At 41.3% G+C, this 19,952-nt stretch overlaps 1 protein-coding gene across 1 annotated transcript; it reads left to right on the top strand.

Moving 5' to 3' along the window:
- The first annotated feature begins 4,550 nt into the window (after positions 1–4,550).
- LOC146576772 (trypsin I-P1-like) lies at positions 4,551–13,470 on the top strand. Its single transcript, XM_085272279.1, has 6 exons — positions 4,551–4,627; positions 8,965–8,985; positions 9,527–9,689; positions 9,779–10,044; positions 10,918–11,060; positions 11,644–13,470. Exons 1-6 carry the CDS (start codon positions 4,579–4,581, stop codon positions 11,911–11,913), a joined length of 912 nt encoding a protein of 303 aa, XP_085128405.1. The 5' UTR covers positions 4,551–4,578; the 3' UTR covers positions 11,914–13,470.
- The last annotated feature ends 6,482 nt before the right edge of the window (positions 13,471–19,952 follow it).

Raw genomic sequence — 19,952 nt, 5'->3', positions numbered from 1 at the left:
TTAATATTTTGTACATTTCAAGGACTCTTCTATTTTTGGAGTGTATTTTTATGTATCTGTATTATATTATACATACACATTAAAAGCTCACTATGAGCATCATTCATTATTCTCCCCAGTAATTAAGGTTAGGATGTATTTTTATTCTGATCCATTCTTCTTTTGCAGCATTTAAATAACCTTGATCAGATTTGATGGTTTTGTTAAAAACTTTTCAAAAAAGCGTTTTGCTTTTCTTTCACAAATGTGGGTTTAGAATTTTTTTTTTAGAATTGAGTATCGATTTATTGATTAGTATTCAAATATCTCGGTGAAAACAGAATAAAGATCTACCACAAAGCAAGAAACCACGAGACAAGGCTAATCAAAAGGTACTGGCTGAAGCATGTGCTTATTAAATTGTGTTAAAATGTACAAAGCAGTGATGTCATGTTTTGTGACGAGGACCCAGGCACAGAGAGACTTGATGAATTTAAGAATCTTATGATTTAATAAAGAAATTTGCAGACTTGCACAGAGATTGTAAAATTATGATGACTGATAACAGAGACGAAGACAACAGACGATGAGGACAGAGAGGAACAGAGGGAACTCGGGACAACTGGAGACATTTAAAGATGCAGGGACTGACAGAGACAGGGAAAACGTCTCATCGTGATGAGTAAAGTTGAGCTTGCCTGGCTGAGCAGCTCTCTGGGTGCTCAGCACCCCCAAAGCTCTGATCCTAGAATCGCCCCTGGAATGATCTGCTGCTGGGAGGAGCTGATCAAATCAGAAGGAATCACATCCATGTCTGTCCTGGGACGGGGTGATGGTGCAGGAGCATGAGAGCATCTACAACGACTACTGACTGAACCTGAAGACAAACACAGAGGTTGTATAGAACAAGAGTAAAATCTGCTGAGGCACACAAACTGACTACAAGACACAGAGGAGGCAGAAAACTGAACCCAGGGAAATAATCAAACCAACACCATGAACAGAAACTAGAACACAAAAACAATTACACTCCAAATGCAAGGTTACCTGAAAAGGGGGATGGACCATAGTGCAATTCGTCCTGATTGGTGATTGGTCAAAAGTCTAGAGTGAAAGAAGGGGACTTCTGATTGGTCAAAAATGTGCAATGAAGAACACTTCTGTTCTTCATTTGGTCCGTTGTCTTTTTTTCTTTATCAGGTGATGTTTCCAGCTCCTGATGCCTGGACTGCTGTCTGTGGTCTTCAGCGTGTTATTTATTGACACAACAGTAAGCATTATCAGTGTATATACAATAAAAGCATCTAGTTTTTACTCCAACGTTGATGAGGATTTTTCTTTGGCTCTTGTGAACCAAGAGGTTGGAAAATCCCCTGAAATTACTCTTGACATTTGCACGAAGAGTCAGTGTTGGACTTTGCTGCTACGTCGGGTCCCTTTGTCAAAGGGGAAAGAGTTTTAAAATCAGTGCAAAGTTGCTATGAGAGATGTTTTGTATTTGAAGAGGGGTCACTGAATAGTTGATTATGAAAATGGTGTGATCATACACCATGGCTTTCACAGTCACTAGATCTCAACCAGGACTATCTGGGGGAAACTTGCCTGACATAAGAGATGGATAATAGCTCTGTTGGTGTTTCTGAATCAATTCCAGGAAACACTGAAGCTGTTGGGAGGCATTTGTTGTACAATTACTTCAAAAACCTGTGTTTGCCACCTGCTTGTACACATTGCTTCTTTGTTTCTGGTCTGTTGTCTGAGCCTGTTGGCAGAAAACACTGTTTGTGTGTAACTTAATAAAAAACATATCAAACATGTTTCTCTCTATAGATTTTATTTATTTATACGTGTATGTTTTGTCAGTGACTTCGGATCTTTGTGATGCTGATTCAAAGAAGGTCAGTGAGTCTAAGGCAGATTGAAGCCCAACTTAGGCGTTCATTAAGCGAATCCACAACTCAGTTACTGTAACACAGGACACTTTATTAAAGTGGATGAAACAGGAATACAGGAAAACAGCACTGCAGGGTCGTCAGTCAGTGAACTTGATTATGAATGTAATGCGAGGAGCTTTACAAATTCAAAGTGCCTGTCGGCTGCGCTGGAATCATACACGTTACCATCAACAATATCATCGTGAATGTTACACGGAAAGTTTACAACGAGCAACATGTACTGAAAATAGCCGTACACGGGTAAATCTGCCCAGTGTGATATTAAATATATGATACACTTCATAAATCTCACATCATTTGTCATGAGCCACCAAAACACCACTGAGCACTGCTGATGTGAAGGCGCGTGGACTCTGCTCCATGAAGCTTCTGTGCGTCGGTGAAGGCAGCGACTCGGCTGAGCAGGTTCGTCTCTTCCAGCTCCAGACTTTGCTTATGGGAAGCTCATGTGTTTCGAAACGCCGCGATCACGTGACCACAACCAAACCAGGTGTTGTACCTGCTGCTACGATAAGGCCAGGACAACGATTCACATTTTGTATCACACACAGTCATTTGGGCCGGGCCTTGTAGTTACTGGATGAGTGCTTTGATTGATGCCACTCATTGTTTTTGCTGTGGATTGTGATGACTAGTATAGATTATTCAGTCAGTCAACAGACTCCAGTAAATATATTGATATATAAATAACATAAATATCTCACTGGAATGATTAACAGCGTATAGATGAGAGAAAGAGAGACAGGTGGATGAGCTCCATCCACTCCTATCAGCAGAGAGCGAGAGCGCCACACTCAGCTGCAAATTCATTAAAGTGTCAATAAAAAGTTTTTCTCTGCTCAACAGAAGTTCTCAGCTCTGACTCCGTCTGTTCGCTACCTTTTTCTACTTTCAACAGAAAACTGTATTTGCTGCATTAGATGACATCATCCTCACAACAACACACGCCACCATGAAGAGTATATTCATACTGTCAACAGAGAAACACTCATTAATTACAGGCAATCTTTTTCTTAACATATTTTCTTGGCAGATGAGTTTTGTCTTTCCTTCTTTCGTTCCCCCGACGTGTCTGTTGTGAATATTTCATAAACAACAGCAGTTGTGCTGGGACGGCACGACCAAAGCTCCAGTCTCAGTAAAACATCATGTAGGTGTTACAGGACGAAGCATCGCTCAGGAAAGTTTATTCATGGTTACAGGTAAAGATGTGACGATTGGTCAGAATCAGCCCCTGAAAATGTGATTAATTTGACCTTTTTATTTAAAAAAAAACAAATGTTGTCAGTTTTTAAAATTTAAATATACATGGTTAGGTAAACTAAAAACTGATCATCCTGTTGGATCATCGCTGGCCTGACGTGAGAATCATAGTTACTGACAGTCTGGCATAAAAAGAGCTCACCTGCATCACTGTTTCACAGAAAAGCATCCTCGAGATGTAGAGATAACAAACTGGCAGCAGGAGTCACAGCAGAGATGGTTTCAGATTGTTCTGGCACAAAAGCTTCGTATGTTTCAGTGTTTCACTACCTTTATCTCCTGGGAAACGAAAGTCCAGAAACGTAATTCAATACACAAGCGAACGAACACAGGCATGACGAACAGAAACAGAAGCTCTGACAGGGAACAAAGGAAACCACAGGCTGTATGTACACGGACACAACGAGGACTAACCAGGAGCCTGGAACTAAAACTGCTGAAACTAATCAAGACAAGTAAATAAGACTAAATACAAGACACAAGAAACAAATGATGACCAAAACCAGACAGGAAGTAACTAAATCAGGAAACCTCCAACTTCACACAGGACTTCACCTCTAATATACAACGGCAACCAAGAACTCACGACAGAGGATCAATAAACGATCAATCATTAAGCTCAGAATCAAAAAAGAAAATACTTCATAATAACAGAACCTTAAAGTCCAAGCCGAGCATGGCCATCGCGGAGCTTTGGCTGCTCCGTGTGTCTCACATCACTTCCATGAATGAGATCTCACTGAAACGATTTGCATCTCCATCGCCCTGCACCGATCTCTCCATCAGCGTCACATCTGACTTTACAATTGGTCTGTGGTCTCAGGTGCAGCGTTAAGGCCAGCACAGTCGTTAGTAACTGGGGCAGAGGTCGATCGGTGCGGAATGAAATATAAAATATAAATATAAAGAAAAGTGTTTGTGACTTTATTTGTCGGTGAAGGTTCTCAGTCATCCAGGTCATCGTCGTCGAAGGAGCTCTCTTTCCTTAGACGACTTTATTTGTCAGAAGAAGAGTGAACATAAAAATCTAAGTAATAATATTTGTAAAATAAAATACAGAAATGCTTTTAATATTTGACATATTTTGTTGGCAAATTAATAAAAATGAAACCATTTTCACAGGAAAACTGGTGGAAAATCTGTATGAATGTAAACATATCAATAAAAACAAATCAGGACAACAACATTAGCACCGTGAGCAGTGCGGTCTGTTTGCATCTGTGTTTGCTTTTGGTTTCAGAAGAAGAAGGTGTGTCAGGTGTGTTTGTGGCGTGTGCTCAGCTGACTGACGGTCAGGTATGATGCAGGCGGTCACGCCCTCGTGCTTTACAGACTCCTGCCGTTGGAGTTGGGAGACACTTTGAGAAGAGACTCTGTGGGGATGGAGCTGTTTTCATGTGGAGCCCTGCTGTTGGCCTTAACGCTTACAGGTGAGTCTCACCTGAGATTTAAGACTCACAATCTCATTTATTTTGCAATTTAAATGATGATACAAAGAAATTCGGCTCGTCTCTTTTTACAAAATTGTAATAATTTACAATATTGTAAGTTATAAATGGCCGTGGACACATTTGTTCAGGTTGTAACATCAAACAAAATTAAAAGTCTGCTTTTAAATCTGTAAATTTCCTGTTTTCACTGCTACACGAACACGAACATCCAGACGAGTCAGTTTGACTCCGTGTTTCTCAGAGACCTGAGCCGGGCTCTTGTGCTGCTTTTACTGCTCATTACAGATAAGATAAGATAAGATAACCTTTATTAGTCCCACAACAAGCTGACTCATGATTACCAGAAATAAATGAACAAATGAAAAGAGCCACAACAATACCAGCTTCAACAACCTGAGATCTTAAAGTTAGAAGGATCGTTTTAATACTTTGTACTTTATTTCACTAAATTCAGAGATAAATGTTAAATGTATAAAGTTTAGAAGGATGTGAAACATCACAAATTTACTCAACTAATAAAATTAACAATTCATGTACATGGAAATGTCTCAGCATCAATAAAAAGCATACAATTTGTATTGCTGTAGTTTATCCTTCTGCTCACACGTTTACAGGTTTTTTTTAATGTAAGTTCTCAGTAAAAGTATCTTTTAAATATCTGAACCCTTCCTCCACTTCACTGCTGACAGTTCCTGCTCTCAGGCGACTGTCCTGTAAGAGATCTGTGGTAGTTTCAATTGGCAGTCATGGGAGTGAATTCTTGTAAACTGTACCAGTTTGAAGATAAGATTTTACAGACCCCACGGCTCAGGTACAGATAACAGAAGAATGCAAAGAGTGCACCAGAATATAAACTCAAGAAATACAAAATAAGATAATCCAGTATATACAACGGTAGGTTCTATGAATGTGTTATGGATAAAGGGTCGTGGAAATATGCAAAGAATAAGTCAAATATTTTGACGTTTACATTTAGGTCGGCACGTGGCTTCTGACAGGAATATTTGGGGCTATTTTGGTGTAAATACTGAAAACTGCAGTTCTCTATTTGCTTGAGGCATCGAGTCAGTCCCACAGACAACTGTAGCCTTTAGATGTGTTTTCTTAAAGTGAGGGCTGCTGTGAGTGATGGATACAGACAGCACGGCTGCTAGCTGTCGGCTACCGTTTGCCTTCACTTTAGTTAGTTATTCTTCGAAGATCGTTGTGTGAAGCTAGCCGAACAAAGCAGAATAAGAGGAAGTGAAATAAAGTTCACCCGCAGGAAACAATCTTGTGAACTTTGTCCTCTTTCAGTCTGAACAGAAACCATCAGGAACTAATTAATATGTTCAAGGTTCAAGGTTCTTTATTTGTGACATACATAGTTATACAAGTATAACACACAGTGAAATGTAGCGGGGGGGGGGGGGGGGGGGTGTAGAGGAAGAACACACACATATATATATATATATATATATAAAAACATAAACACCCAGCGCGCCCCTGCGGGCGGTTTATCCTTCAAGCTCGGGTCCTCTACCAGAGGCCTGGGAGCTTGAGGGTCCTGCAGTATCTTAGCTGTTCCCAGGACTGCACTCTTCTGGACAGAGATCTCCGATGTTGTTCCCGGGATCTGCTGGAGCCACTCGCCTATCTTGGGAGTCACCGCACCTAGTGCTCCGATTACCACGGGGACCACCGTTACCTTCACCCTCCACATCCTCTCGAGCTCTTCTCTGAGCCCTTGGTATTTCTCCAGCTTCTCGTGTTCCTTCTTCCTGATATTGCTGTCATTCGGAACCGCTACATCGATCACTACGGCCGTCTTCTTCTGTTTGTCTACCACCACTATGTCCGGTTGGTTAGCCACCACCATTTTGTCCGTCTGTATCTGGAAGTCCCACAGGATCTTAGCTCGGTCATTCTCCACCACCCTTGGGGGCATCTCCCATTTTGACCTCGGGACTTCCAGGTTATACTCGGCACAGATGTTCCTGTACACTATGCCGGCCACTTGGTTATGGCGTTCCATGTATGCCTTGCCTGCTAGCATCTTGCACCCTGCTGTTATGTGCTGGATTGTCTCTGGGGCATCTTTACACAGCCTGCACCTGGGGTCTTGCCTGGTGTGATAGACCCCAGCCTCTATGGATCTTGTGCTCAGAGCTTGTTCTTGTGCTGCCATGATTAGTGCCTCTGTGCTGTCTTTCAGTCCAGCTTTGTCCAGCCACTGGTAGGATTTCTGGATATTTTTTTTTTTTTTTTTTTTTTTTTTTTATCCAGAAAAAAAAAAAAAAAAATATATATATATATATATATATATATATATATATATATATACATATAGTATATACACTGGGTGAATGTGCAGTAGTAGCAGCAAGCAGGTGAATTCTGTGCATTAATATGAATAGACATCTGACTATTTTACAGGATAGACAATATAAACATATTTAAAATTAAAGGAATTGAAATGTACATTGTGCCTTGGTTTAGTGTCTGGAAGAGTCCTGTCTCAGTCAATTATAGATGATGTGAGAGGGCGGGTGTGTGTGTTTCGGGCCCGGATGGCTTGGGGATAGAAGCTCCTCTTGAGTCTCTCTGTCCTTGCCCGGAAGATGCGGAACCTTCTACCAGATTGTCATAGTGATGATGCCAGAGCACATTGTGTACATAACTATGAGATGCCCGCATGCACTGGTAGCATCGGGCACACTGAATGAGTTTCTAAAGCGTGATGACAGCGCCGCTGTGCTTTACTGACGGTGACAGTCAGCTGCTCAGCCCTGAGGGCCTGATGGATGGGGGCTTCCTCATCTGTCGAGGACTGAAAGTTGATTCCAATAAAAGTTTTTAAGAGTATTTTAATTTAACATTAATTACAAAACAAGGAGAAATCAGCTGAGAAAAACAAACAAACATGATCACGCCATCATGACTTCATCATAAAATAATAAAACAGATCGTCCCTGTAATCATTTAAAACATAAAAAGCAACAAAAGCGTGTTTTCCTGCTTCCTCTTACATCACAGGTCAGAGTTCAGACGGAGTCAAGCTGTGAGTAAAGAACAGCTTTAATTCATCAAATAATGCAGTTCAGTAATAATAAAAATAATACATTTTATTTTAGACATGATTTAAAAGAATCTTCCTGCTAAAACATTAAAAGGAACCAGAAAAGTGCTTTCACCATAAAGTTCTTTGGTTTTCTCACATCATGCTTTTAGACTGTAGAAGCTCCGATGTTCCCGACGTGTCCCACAGAACAAACAAATTCTTGGAAAAGAAAACATGATGTCAGCTGCTCATTTAAGAGCTGTAGACTAAAGTAAACAAGTCAAAGAGCTTTGAAGTCATACAGGTTAAAGGAGCTTCAGGTCACGTCAAAGCTTTTTTCGGTTTAAAAAAACCAGGCTGGCCGGTTTGATTCTCGGTGTCCTGCTGATGATTCATACTGAGGTATCGACACGTGGGTGGGTTTTACCTTTCACTGAATGCTCTCGTCTCAGAGGACGTTCTCTCACACAGGTTGGATCAGAAACAATAATTATGTCACTGCAAGCAGAAATCAGCCATGGTTACACTAGCATGGACCCCATATCGGTATAGACCGAGCATCACTGGTAAAAACCATATGACCATAAAAACAGGAAGTACTGTAGAGAAAAAACACCGACTATGGAAATACAAAAGTTCATTGAAAGCTTTATTTAAACTTTTGTATTTCAGTGATGTGTTAAATGTGACATTTCCAGGGTCGTTCTCCTCTTAACACCACGCTGGTGAACAAAGTGTTTATTCAACGACTTCCTGTTGGGTTCGCAGATGAGTAAAAAAAGAAAGAGTTGCCCATGTCGGCCTGCAATGAGATCGAGTTTTTCATTCTTTAAATTTAATGTTTTTGTTGACAGTCTTTTAAAATCTCCACAATGACAGGAAGTAGCTGATTTCCCTCTGAAATTTAATGAAGCATAAAGCAGAATGTTTTGTAAATGTTCGCATTCAAAAGTAGGCTGGTAATAGGGCTATTTGTTGTCAGTCAAACCATCAACCGTGGAAAGATAAAATCTTTAATGCCGCGCTTCTTCATACCACAACCTCTCCGTACATTCGTGTTCTTACTGTGGCCTCCTGATATGTCCTGTCTTTCAAGATCATCGTTTTCTTGTCTCAGACAAAGACAAAGACATCGTTTCCGTCTTTTGTTTGGCTTCGTGCCGCACATTCCAGCCCCACCCAGAAACTCCAACAGCACGTTAAGAACAACCAGCCTGTTCAGTCCACGGAGATCTAACAAATACATCATGTCTCTGTTTCTATTGTCTCTAAACAGGAAGCAACGCACAGCTCGATGGTGAGTACACACACACACACACACACACACACACACACACACACACACACACACACACACACACACGGAGTTTCTAATAAATAAAATGCAGATTGAATTTCTTTTACTGAGATGCAGTTTGGGACAAATGGCCAGGACACAAACCTTGCAATATAGTAGGTAATAGTAATGGATAAGAACATGTATGAATAAAATGCTTTTCAGCTGTATTATTCTCAGGGTTTTTTTTTCCTTGCACGGCAGTTCTTCATCGTTAAACAATAAGAACAAGTATTCTGATGTCCCGTATTCCTCTATTCATTATGAAGAGGAATTTGAAATACACTAAGTTTTGATTTTGAATTTTCCAAAGTCTCTTAAGATGTTCCTGAAATTTGGGCTCATTGAAACGGGACAGACTGATGAGCTTTCATTTGTTGACCTCTGGATTCACTCGTGCTTTGTTTATGGGCCGACACGGCGTTATCTGGTCTGAAGCTGCGCTCCAGCTTTGAACGTTTGAGAGTCATTTTTCTTTGTGCATAAATGTCTTTGCCTACAGTTTGTGGACAAGCTCCACTTAACACCAAGATTGTAGGAGGCCAGGATGCTCCTGCGGGAGCGTGGCCCTGGCAGGTCAGTCTGCAAGCATCCGGTCGCCACTTCTGCGGAGGCTCCCTGATCAACAATGAATGGATCCTGACTGCTGCCCACTGTTTCCCCAAGTAAGCTCTCACCCTGTCATATGACCCACCCTCTTCACCTGTCAACTATCAATTAAGCACTAACAGTCAGTACTTCTTGCTATTTTCAGCACCCCATCAAAACTGACTGTTCACCTCGGATACGAGTCACTGCAAAGCACTAATACTAATGGGGTTTCCCGGTCAGTGTCACGGATAATCAAACATTCACAATACAACTCCAACTCCAACGACAATGACATCGCACTGCTGCGGCTGTCCTCAACTGTTGACTTCACGGACTACATCCGACCTGTGTGTCTGGCGGAGGAGGGCAGCGTCTTCCCTGCAGAGACGACCACCTGGGTCACCGGCTGGGGCAACATCCGAGACGGTGGTAAGAACTGGAGCAGCGACAGTTACTAACCTTTACTGTTATAGTCGGATTATGATCATACTCAGCTTCTGCTTTTCTTCATTTCCTGGCGTATCCATGTGATCTTAATGAGGTCAGTGTTTGCGGTAACTCCTGTGCGCCAAAACTCTTTAGAGCAGTTTTTTCCTACTCTTGGATCTTTATGATGCAGTTGACAGCTGATATGCTTAAGGCTTGAAAGCTCACCTCTGGTGCGAGCAAACATTTGCTCATGGCGCTCCAAAATTGCTGTCAAGGCGGCGAGGATAGGAGCAGAAGCTGCTGGGTCTGCTGAGTCCATTTCATTGGCTGGATGATTCTGTCACATTCAGGGGAGGAACCAAGCACAGAGCAGAGTTCAATACAAGGAATGATCTTATTTATATAATCACCAAGTGGAGATATATACAGTGGGGGAATTGCGGGGTCCAAGGGAAAAATCTAATTTACACTCGCCCTCCTCTTCACTCAAATTCACACAGCGGGTACCCACGCAGGGTCCGGGAAAAGAGCAGGTGTGTGAGCCAAGGGCGGGAGCCCGTAATGAGCTCCGCCCCGGCGGGGAGGTGAGAGGAGAAAGTAAACAGAAACACATGTGGCCTTGTGGAGCCGTCCGGGCAGACACGGGACCATGACATTAGGTCTCTGACTTTGCAGGAAATGTAAGTAAATACATTTTGAAGAGCAACTCTGAGGCTAACTAAAACAGCAAGTTTAACAGAAGTGAGTGAATGAGTGTACACAGGCTACAACTCTAACGATATCAAAGATAAATATATGTCAGTATCCAAGCATCTTCTTCACACGTGGTGGATTCATGCCTCAAACTGCACATTTCTGTTTGGTTTTTTTCAGTTTCCCTTCCTTCCCCTGGGACTCTACAGGAGGTGAGCATCCCTATCGTGTCCAACACCGACTGTAACGATGCCTACAATGGTAGAATCACAAGCAACATGATGTGTGCCGGCGTGACTCGGGGAGGAAAGGACTCCTGCCAGGTGAGTGTGGGTCCATGTGAACACCTACAAATGAGTCTGAAGCCACGACGTAAAGCACCAATCACAACGCAGACAGTGGAACCTCTGAAGGACCCAAAATATGAAACATGTATTTGTTCACACTTTTGTCGTACTGTGAAGATCAGTTTGACTTGACTGAGTTTGTGTCCAGATGTTTTCATCACATTGAAAAACTGGCTCAACTTAAACTGTCTGAGGAATTGGAGTATTTTAAAGTTATTAACATAAATTAGATAAATGAAATTAAGTGTAAATGCTAAAAAACAGCGTAAAAAACTATGTTATATAAAAATGAACACAGTAACAAGAACTACAACAATGTTTACCATTGATTGATTGGTAATTGATTTATTTATCTTTTTCATACAGAATTTAACATTTGTGCTTTTTTTGGTGAAAATTGTGTCTCGCAAATGTTAGCAAATTCATTTGGCAGACTGATATTTACACACACACACAATTATACAAATATAATATTGTCACTTTTGAACAGATGTAAATATATCCATATATGCATCCACATGGCTGCTGGTGCTATAACCACCATGTCTGGTGTGTGCAGGGTGACTCTGGAGGCCCACTGGTGGTTAAAAACAGCTCCGTTTGGGTCCAGGCTGGAGTGGTGAGCTTTGGGATAGGCTGCGCTCAGCCCAATTTCCCAGGAGTCTACACTCGGGTATCACAGTACCAGTCCTGGATCAACAGACAGATCACCTCCAACCAGCCGGGCTTCATCACCTTTGTGCCCTCCTCGGCTCACTTCATCTACCTCTCAGTTCCTCTGCTGCTCTCCCTCCTCCCCATCCTCTTCTCTCGCTTTGTCCTCTCATAGGAATGCATCATTTCTGCTGAACATCACTGGAAAAACTGTATTTTCATCATCAGTTTCTCAGACAACAGAAAAATGTTCCCTGAAGGCTCAAAAGTTCACACTTGTTTCCAGTTCACTTTGCTGTTTTGATAACATTAGACAAACCGGGAATCCTGGGAATGTTTGGTTTTATTTCTGTTTGTCAAGTCATTAAAACAGCTTAAAAAACAACAAATCCCCCCCCAAAAAAAGATTGATTACTTCCTTTAAAAACAATGCTTACATGAACTTAACTGCAGAATAATGACCCTTAAACTTTTAAGTATCACTGATTAACAATGCATATTTATAAAAAATAAAATATTTTACGTCAATAGAGCCTGAGCACTGTTGTAAATACATTTATTTTGAAAAAGAAAATCAGTCTTTAAATGATTTCAAAGAACAATTTGAAAAAAGCTTTAGCAGAATTATTTTATATTTGATTAATGTTTTCGTTGAATTAAAACTGTGCCATCCATCACTTTCTATTTATATATATATATATAGCAAATAATAATTTAATTTAAAAACCCCAGTATGATAGACTACATCAAAAGGAAGAAATTAGCAATGCCGTATAATAACTACAACAACTCTTATCTTGAATATGTTTGGATAAAACACTGGTGTAAAAAAAACTATTAAGATTAAGATTTTAAAATATATTTTCACAATTTAAAGACAGAATATATCAAATATAAAATGATAAAATGACATTTTAAAATGTAACATTTAAAAAAATCTTATTGTTGTATTATTTGATTTTTAGAATTTAATATATAAAATCAACCAATGATTATATTTAGAATAATAATATTAACAATAATAATAATAATGGATTGCATTTATAAAGCGCTTTACAATACCACTTTTGATCCACTCTCACATTCACGCCCTGGTGGAGGCAGCTTGTAGCCACAGCTGTCCTGGGGCAGACTGACAGAGGCGAGGCTGCCATGTCGGCCCCTCTGGGGCACATTCTGAAACGATTTAATTCACTTTCATCTTATTTGGTAATTGGCCTGTATTTGTATAGCGCTTTACGTCATCCACACATTCACACACTATTTACATTGTGCTCAATCAAACACGGACTGTCTCAGAGCAGTCGAAGCAGAGAGAAACACTCGGAGACAGCGAGGAGGAAAAACTCTAAATATGAAGGAATCTCAGACAGAACCAAGCTGATCTCAGACCTGCACAAACACAAATCAGTCTTTGTACAACCATGATGAAGAAACTAAAGCCATTTTATTGACTTTATTATCTCTTTTCATCTCTCTTTTTGTTGATTAACATTAATGTTTTAAAATGTTTGAGCCAAGTGCCAGTAACTGTGATTTTCTGTTTAAGTCCAATAAACAGGAGGAATATTTACTATTATTAACTTTTGCACATCTTATTAAAATAATCGGGGATATTTGTGTGGCCTGTGTTTAAACCTGCTGCTGTTTGTTTGGTATGTTAGTGAAAAACTGTCTGGCGTGATATCTGTGCTCTTTTATTCTATTGAATAAAACATATTTTCCTAACGTGCAGGATTCTGTGTGCAGCTGTAAAATAATGTATTGTAATCATTTCATTCTGCATGATAATCGAGAGGATGTGGGACTTTGGCCTTCATCAGACTAACTAATGTTACCTCGGAAACAAAGTCGACCATTGGTGACATCATCATGTGAGCGGCTCCTTAGATAAAACCTCACCCATCATAAAGTGACGTGCAGCAGCAACAGTAACCAAAAAGTAGTGGCTGACCCTGAGCTGTGCTCCGCCTCCCTCAGTGTTTCAGTTTTGCAACTCATGACAGTCACAGTAACTACAGTCAGAGGAGGAAGATGCTTCCACTGAACACAGCTAAGCCCACACTGCCACACACCCGCTATGTGTGGAACCAATTTTTAGTGAACCCTCGTTTTTCAACATGAGGCCCTGTGGCCAGAATTGGCCCCGCAAAGCCTCTTGGGAAGGACGCTGCTATCTTGAGAAAATGTGAAGCAAAGCATCAATTTTGGAGTTTAACGGCATTTTCATGCATTTCACAGTTCCTTCCATGCAGGCATTCATACATGTCACACAGTTACATGACCGAAAAGTTGCTGTTTTGTTTGTTTGTTTTTTAGACCATGGGTCTAAAAATAAAAACAACAACAATAAAAAAACAACAATAAAAAATAAAATAAAATTGTGAATCAAGAAAAGCTTTCTGGGCAGCTGTCAGAACTTTATTAATAATTTCACACATTTCTGCATCATGTGGAAAAACTGGGACACACTGATGAAATGATGTTTGTCAAACGGAGACATGTGAGGGATTAAATGTGCAGTGAAACGTCATCACACTGGCAGGAAGAGGAAAGCATCACTCGCCCAGCGAGCGTCAGCTGACTGGGTCCTCCATGTTAAATGAGTTGAACCTCTCTCTGCAAGTAAGATACAGCTGCTGACCTCAATCTGAAGTAAGGCTGCAGCTGTCCATTATTTCAGTGTAATCCATCGATTATTCCATCGATTAATTGAGGAATCAAATAAGAAATGCTTTTGTGTTATTAATGAGCAATATAGGATTATCAGAGGACAAAACGCAGGTCTTTGAAAATGAACTTCTAACTGGTTTCCAATTTAAAAGTTTAACTGAAAATAAAATCTTTCAAAACATGCTTTGATTGTATGTACATGTCATATTAAAATAACATTTATTCTTTTAAAGAATTTTTTAAAATGAATACAGTATTTTATATTATTTGACTTTTAATCTGAAAAATGTTGTGAAAACCCTAACATTGGTCTAGTACACCTCACGACTCTCCCTGTTTGCTGCTTCCGTGTAAATATGCCGTCATTGAGCTGTATCATCTAAACATGAATCAGCTTTAATAAGCTCCTGGAGCCTGGTGCAGATGTTTCTCTGTAACAAACAGCGGTGGATGGAAGTTTGTTTTCCTTCATGTCGGACTTTGTTCATCGGCTGCTTTGATGAAGGACGCGCGGCAGTTTTTCCCAGTAAAGGTTTTAATGGTGATCACAGGAACAACTGCTGTTTTCTTCCACCACACCTGAGTTTACCTGTTGTAAAAGGCTCCGCCTCTTTGCTGTTCTCGGTGTGTACTTGTTAAAGACTTGTTAAACTGTGGGTTTTTGTGTGGCCTTCATACTTTGATACCGTCTGTGGCTCCCTGTTAAATAAACTGTTTGATGTTTTGCAGATCATCAAAATCAGATAAACGTCATTATCGATCACAGAGCTGTGAAAATGTGTCTGAAATGTCTCTGAGTCTATTCAAGAAGCTCCACACAGAAAGATCAAATGTCGTTTCGAGTGGTTAATCACGTTAACAGCAGTTCTTTATGGGTCCAAGCTGCAGGGACTCCATCAGGGTCCTGATGAGGTGAAAGGTCACGTATGACTGTGCTGATTTATGATTGGCTGGTTATTTTGCTCTGATTTGTTTTGTTTTTTTTCTATTGGAAAGCTGCTGTCAGCAGGGAGAGGCGCTGCCAGGTGTTTTTGTAGATGTAATCACAGTTTCTGTCTGTCCACGGCAGGTTATGAAGGTACGAAGATGTTTAGATGACGTATGGCCCTCTCTGCTGGCCGTTAGCAGAGGTTGTCGAGTTGTTGAATCAATAAGCAGAGTGAGAAACAGAAAAGCCTCTGTGTTGACTGCAGCCTGGAGGCAAGATGCACGTCTTCCTGTGAGCACGCAGGTGAACACTTTCTCTGCAGTTTTACTTTCACTCTTCTTTTCTTTTACTTTTCTTTTATATTTCCAATTTTTCTTCATTTAACAGACTTTGTTCTTCTGCAGCTCGCATCATTTTAAGGAAGATGTTTCTGTTGGTCCTCAAAGATTTTAACTTTCATGGATGTTTCAGCTGTGTGATGACGACAGGCCTCACCTGCCCATCAAGTGCTCATCGCTCAATTTTTCATTCGTGTCCGAGTCTCTGAAACGGTGCTGCGTATAAAAATGTCTGTAACTGCTGAACATTTGTGTTAAAGCTCTGAAGCTGAAGGTCTGAACTTTAATCGCATCCTGAGTGTAAAACTCAAAAGCTGTCCCTGTCCACACATTCACGGCTCTGACTGCACTTACAGTCCTGAGTTTAATTTGCAAGCTAAGACTCTAGAAATCCTTTTATTTATTTGAGTATAATAAATATACATTCCTCTGTCATCAGTACAGCTACATGTTGTTTAACTCATTTAAATAAATAGTGACATGGTAATAAATATAGAATTATGGTTCTTGCTTTGGTTTTGTATCCTAACAAGTTTGACTCTGAATCATGAGACATTTCAACTGATGTGTAATGTGTTTAATTTCATTCTGAACAGGCGGCTGATGTTTAAATACTGCAGTCTGTATTTATCAGATGTAAAGCAGGTGTATTGGAACAACACAATACAAGAAATACAAAATGCAAATGAGCAGCCAGCAGGAAACAGATTATAGAGGAAGAAATTGGAGGCGTGCAGTCGATGGTTAGGTCTCAGATTAGAAAGCAAATTTTTTGTTTAGTCAAACAAGAATGCAAATAGATGTGCTGCAGTTTGTGCTGTTTTGCATGAGAGCAGCAACAAACAGCAGGACTTTATCAAGGCCAGGTGGGTCACAGCTAGGGTTGCCAACCGTCCCTTAAAAAACGGAATCGTCCCGTATTTAGAAACAAAAGTACACGTCCCGTACACAACAAGAAGGTGAAACAAAAACACACACAAGCAGAGAAATGTGAGAGAGAGGCACGTGCTAGAGAAATGCCTCGTTTGAGAAAAAACGTTAAATTAGCCCATGTACAAACGCACATACACGCAATGAAGAAACAGCTTACACCCATGAACACGTGAAGATTTTCCAGCAAGTTTAAAGCAGTGAAGCTTAACATACACCCGCCGTTACACAATAAAGTTTATCCACTACTAACAAATAAACCCTCTGGGTTGCAGGACAATAACTTAACTTCAAAAAAAAAAAAAAAAAAAATCACAACCAGTGATTACACGACAAATTTAGTGGTTAATAAAAGTCAAATTGTGACATGTTTTCTTCTGATTGATTAATACAAGTGATTACTGAATGAAAGAAAATTCCATTTTTGTGCTTTAAACATGATCTTAAGAATTTTAACATGTACCTGTGTTGTCCTGTCAGCTTGGTGGGTTATGAGAGGATTATATGGTGAAAAAAAAAAAAAAAAAAAGGGGGAGAGAAGGCTGACACAGGGCCTGGTCCCATTGTTTTTCCCCTCTCTGAGTAACACAGCCAATACAACATGATTTTCCTGTTCGTTTGTTTTTGTTTTGTTTTGTTTTTTTTCTCTTTATGCTTGATTACAGGCTGCTTTGTCGGCCCGGAAAAGCCGAGGCTGACCCTGGACTCCTGCTCTCCCCTCTACCATCTTTGCTCTTTCCTCTACCATCTTTGATGTGACCCTGATTAAATGCTAAAGCAGCTGGACCCACAACAACTTGAAACTGTCAACAGTGCTGCAGGAAAATGATCTCATGCAGCAGAGACGGAGAGCGGTAATCCAAGGCCCGTTTCACTACACGGGGAGATTTCTGTCAGCGTCTTTTCTTTCTGAGAAGATTGAGAAAGGCCCGGCTCCCACCACCGATTCTGACCACCTTATATAAAGGAACTATTGAGAGCATCCTGAGCAGCTATATCACTGTCTGGTTCGGGAACAGCACCATGCCGGACAGACAAGCACTACAGAGGGTTGTGCAATCAGCTGAGCGCACCATCCGCTCGGTGCACCCTGACCTGCACTCAATCTACAGCAGGCGGTGCTGGACCAAGACCAGGAAGATGGTGAAGGACCTCAGCCATCCCAACAACAGACTGTTCTCTCTGTTGCTGTGTACGTGACAAATAAACATCTGGATTTGGAAAACGAGGCACTCGCAAAGCCACCAGCATTGTGCCTGATTGGACACACCCCTCTCACACACTCTTTACATTCTTGCCATATGGAAAAAGACAGCTTCAGCTGACAGAGCTGTGACGAGACGCCCATCAAGCCCAGATGAAAAGTGAGGCCGAGCAAAACCATGCTGACCTTAACCACTCTGCATTAAAATTGTGCAGGACAGTGACGGACCAACAATGACCAGCGGGCAGCAAAAAGGGCGTGCCAGGGACAGGAGGAGTAACTGAGGTCACCTCAGAATGGACAAAACACCAGGAGAAAATAAGCTGAAGGCACAGGTGTCGGGGCTCGGCCAGGAGCTGACCTCTGAGAAGAGCCGAACAGCAGAGCCGCAAAAGGCCGTGGAGCAAAGCAAGGAAAACATCAATGGACTTAAATCTGATTTCTACGGAAAAGACTCTGAGGTTTCTGCCCTCAATAAGACCTCGAGGCATCAGAGCAGAAACTGAGCATGGCCCAGGAGGAGCTAGCTGAAAATCGAACCCATCAGGCTTGGAGTCCAAGACACCGGACTTGAAATCAGGCCGGAGCATCCTGGAGCTAGAGGAGCAGTGTGATTTGTCCGGTCTGCTATGGAGCGAACGTTAGGGGGATGGCTTCCTGTCGCCTCTGCCGTCCTCCGATCACTCAGCGTCCTGGGCTGCCCAGCTCTGGACTGAACGCTCGGGCCGAGACACCCAAACAACCATGGACTCCACTCCCGTGGAATGGGACCACGACTACGACCTCAGCCGTGGGCTTGAGAGTGCAAGAAGGGATCCCAGAGAGCCTTGAGGCCTGTGTAAAACTAACAGAACAAAGATTGAGGTCTTCCACTGGGGAGGTGGAAGCTGCAGACTCTCCTATACACCTTCTGGATGTCAGCCGTTCCACCTGCAAACAAACGGACAGCAGTCGTACTTCTGCAAGCAACAAACGGACATCCAGACAATTGAGCTGCGTATCAAAACCCTGAAGGAAGACCGAAGCAAAAGGGTCAAGTTAAGGAGGAGCGAAATAAGGAGAAGATGCTGGACACTGGAGAAAAGGACTGCCTCAATTGGGGCCAGAACCAGTATGGACAGAACTCTGAGCAGCAGCACCAATGGATGCAAACAGACTGAAAAGGGGGGCAGGACCCAGGGCACGCTTCAGGCCGTGGTTTACCCAGAACACTACAACAGGAAAGTGATGAACACAAACACCCACACAAACACACACATCTACATGCACCGACTCAGAGTGAAAAGAAACATACATATGAACATATGCACTCGTTGATTGAGGGAGAAATGACACACACACACACACAAATTAAAATGTTGATTCAATGAACTGAGAAGTGATCCACACACACACACACACGCTGATGCAATGAAGAATGCTTTACTAACAAATGCTGCACACAAACATCCAAATACGGAGTTGGTTACAACAGCAAGAACTGATTGATTATTTACTGCTTAAATGTATTTCATGCCACGCAGAGGGCATTTGTGTAGATGTAGAGGACATGGTCTGAAGCACTTTGATAATGAAAACAATGTCTGTGCGTGATGTCTGTTTATGGCTCAAAGCCTCCACTGAATTGTTTACTGTGCTTCACACAGTCTAACAAGGAGCAGTGGTACAGAGCGAAAATGATGAATGAATGGTGTGAGTTTTATTTCGAAGAGATTATGAAAAGGTTGTGTTGATTCAACTTAGTTGTTTACGTTTTTGCCAAGGTAAAGAGTGGTGTGTAACTAATGTCCACTATTGAGTCAAGTAAATCCAACATGTTTTGTTGGTGCAAAAAGGAGTTTTGGTTGATCTTTGGGTTTTGTTTGATACTAGGTTGATTCTATCAGTGAGGTTTGGATTGTTCTCTTTCTCTAAGAGAGAGAAAGATGGTTTGAACTTTGGACATGTTTGCAATGGGCCCCAGTATCTGTTATTATATGAGTGTTTTATTGTTTACGTTTGTGTTTGCTTTTGTTACAGTGCACTGAGATAAAAACATCTGAGAGGTGTGATCCACCGGTGGTGATATTTTGGTATTTTGTGAGTTCCTGATTTAACAAATCAGCTCTTTAATCCAGGCCTGAGAGATTGAACTTTAAAGC

The sequence above is a fragment of the Mchenga conophoros genome, linkage group LG4 (genome assembly GCF_057382185.1).
Source record: "Mchenga conophoros isolate Kocher_MC1m ecotype Shallow Benthic linkage group LG4, M_conophoros_male_GT1.1, whole genome shotgun sequence".
Taxonomy (NCBI): domain Eukaryota; kingdom Metazoa; phylum Chordata; class Actinopteri; order Cichliformes; family Cichlidae; genus Mchenga; species Mchenga conophoros.
The sequence above is the reverse complement of the archived record's forward strand: the minus strand, read 5'-3'. Positions and strand labels throughout refer to the sequence as shown.

Coding starts and splice junctions, on each gene's coding strand:
- LOC146576772 (XM_085272279.1), top strand. CDS start 4,579: ATGGAGCTGTTTTCATGTGGAGCCCTGCTGTTGGCCTTAACGCTTACA. Junction 4,628..8,964: donor GTTGGCCTTAACGCTTACAG/GTGAGTCTCACC, acceptor GTCTCTAAACAG/GAAGCAACGCACAGCTCGAT. Junction 9,690..9,778: donor GCTGCCCACTGTTTCCCCAA/GTAAGCTCTCAC, acceptor TGCTATTTTCAG/CACCCCATCAAAACTGACTG.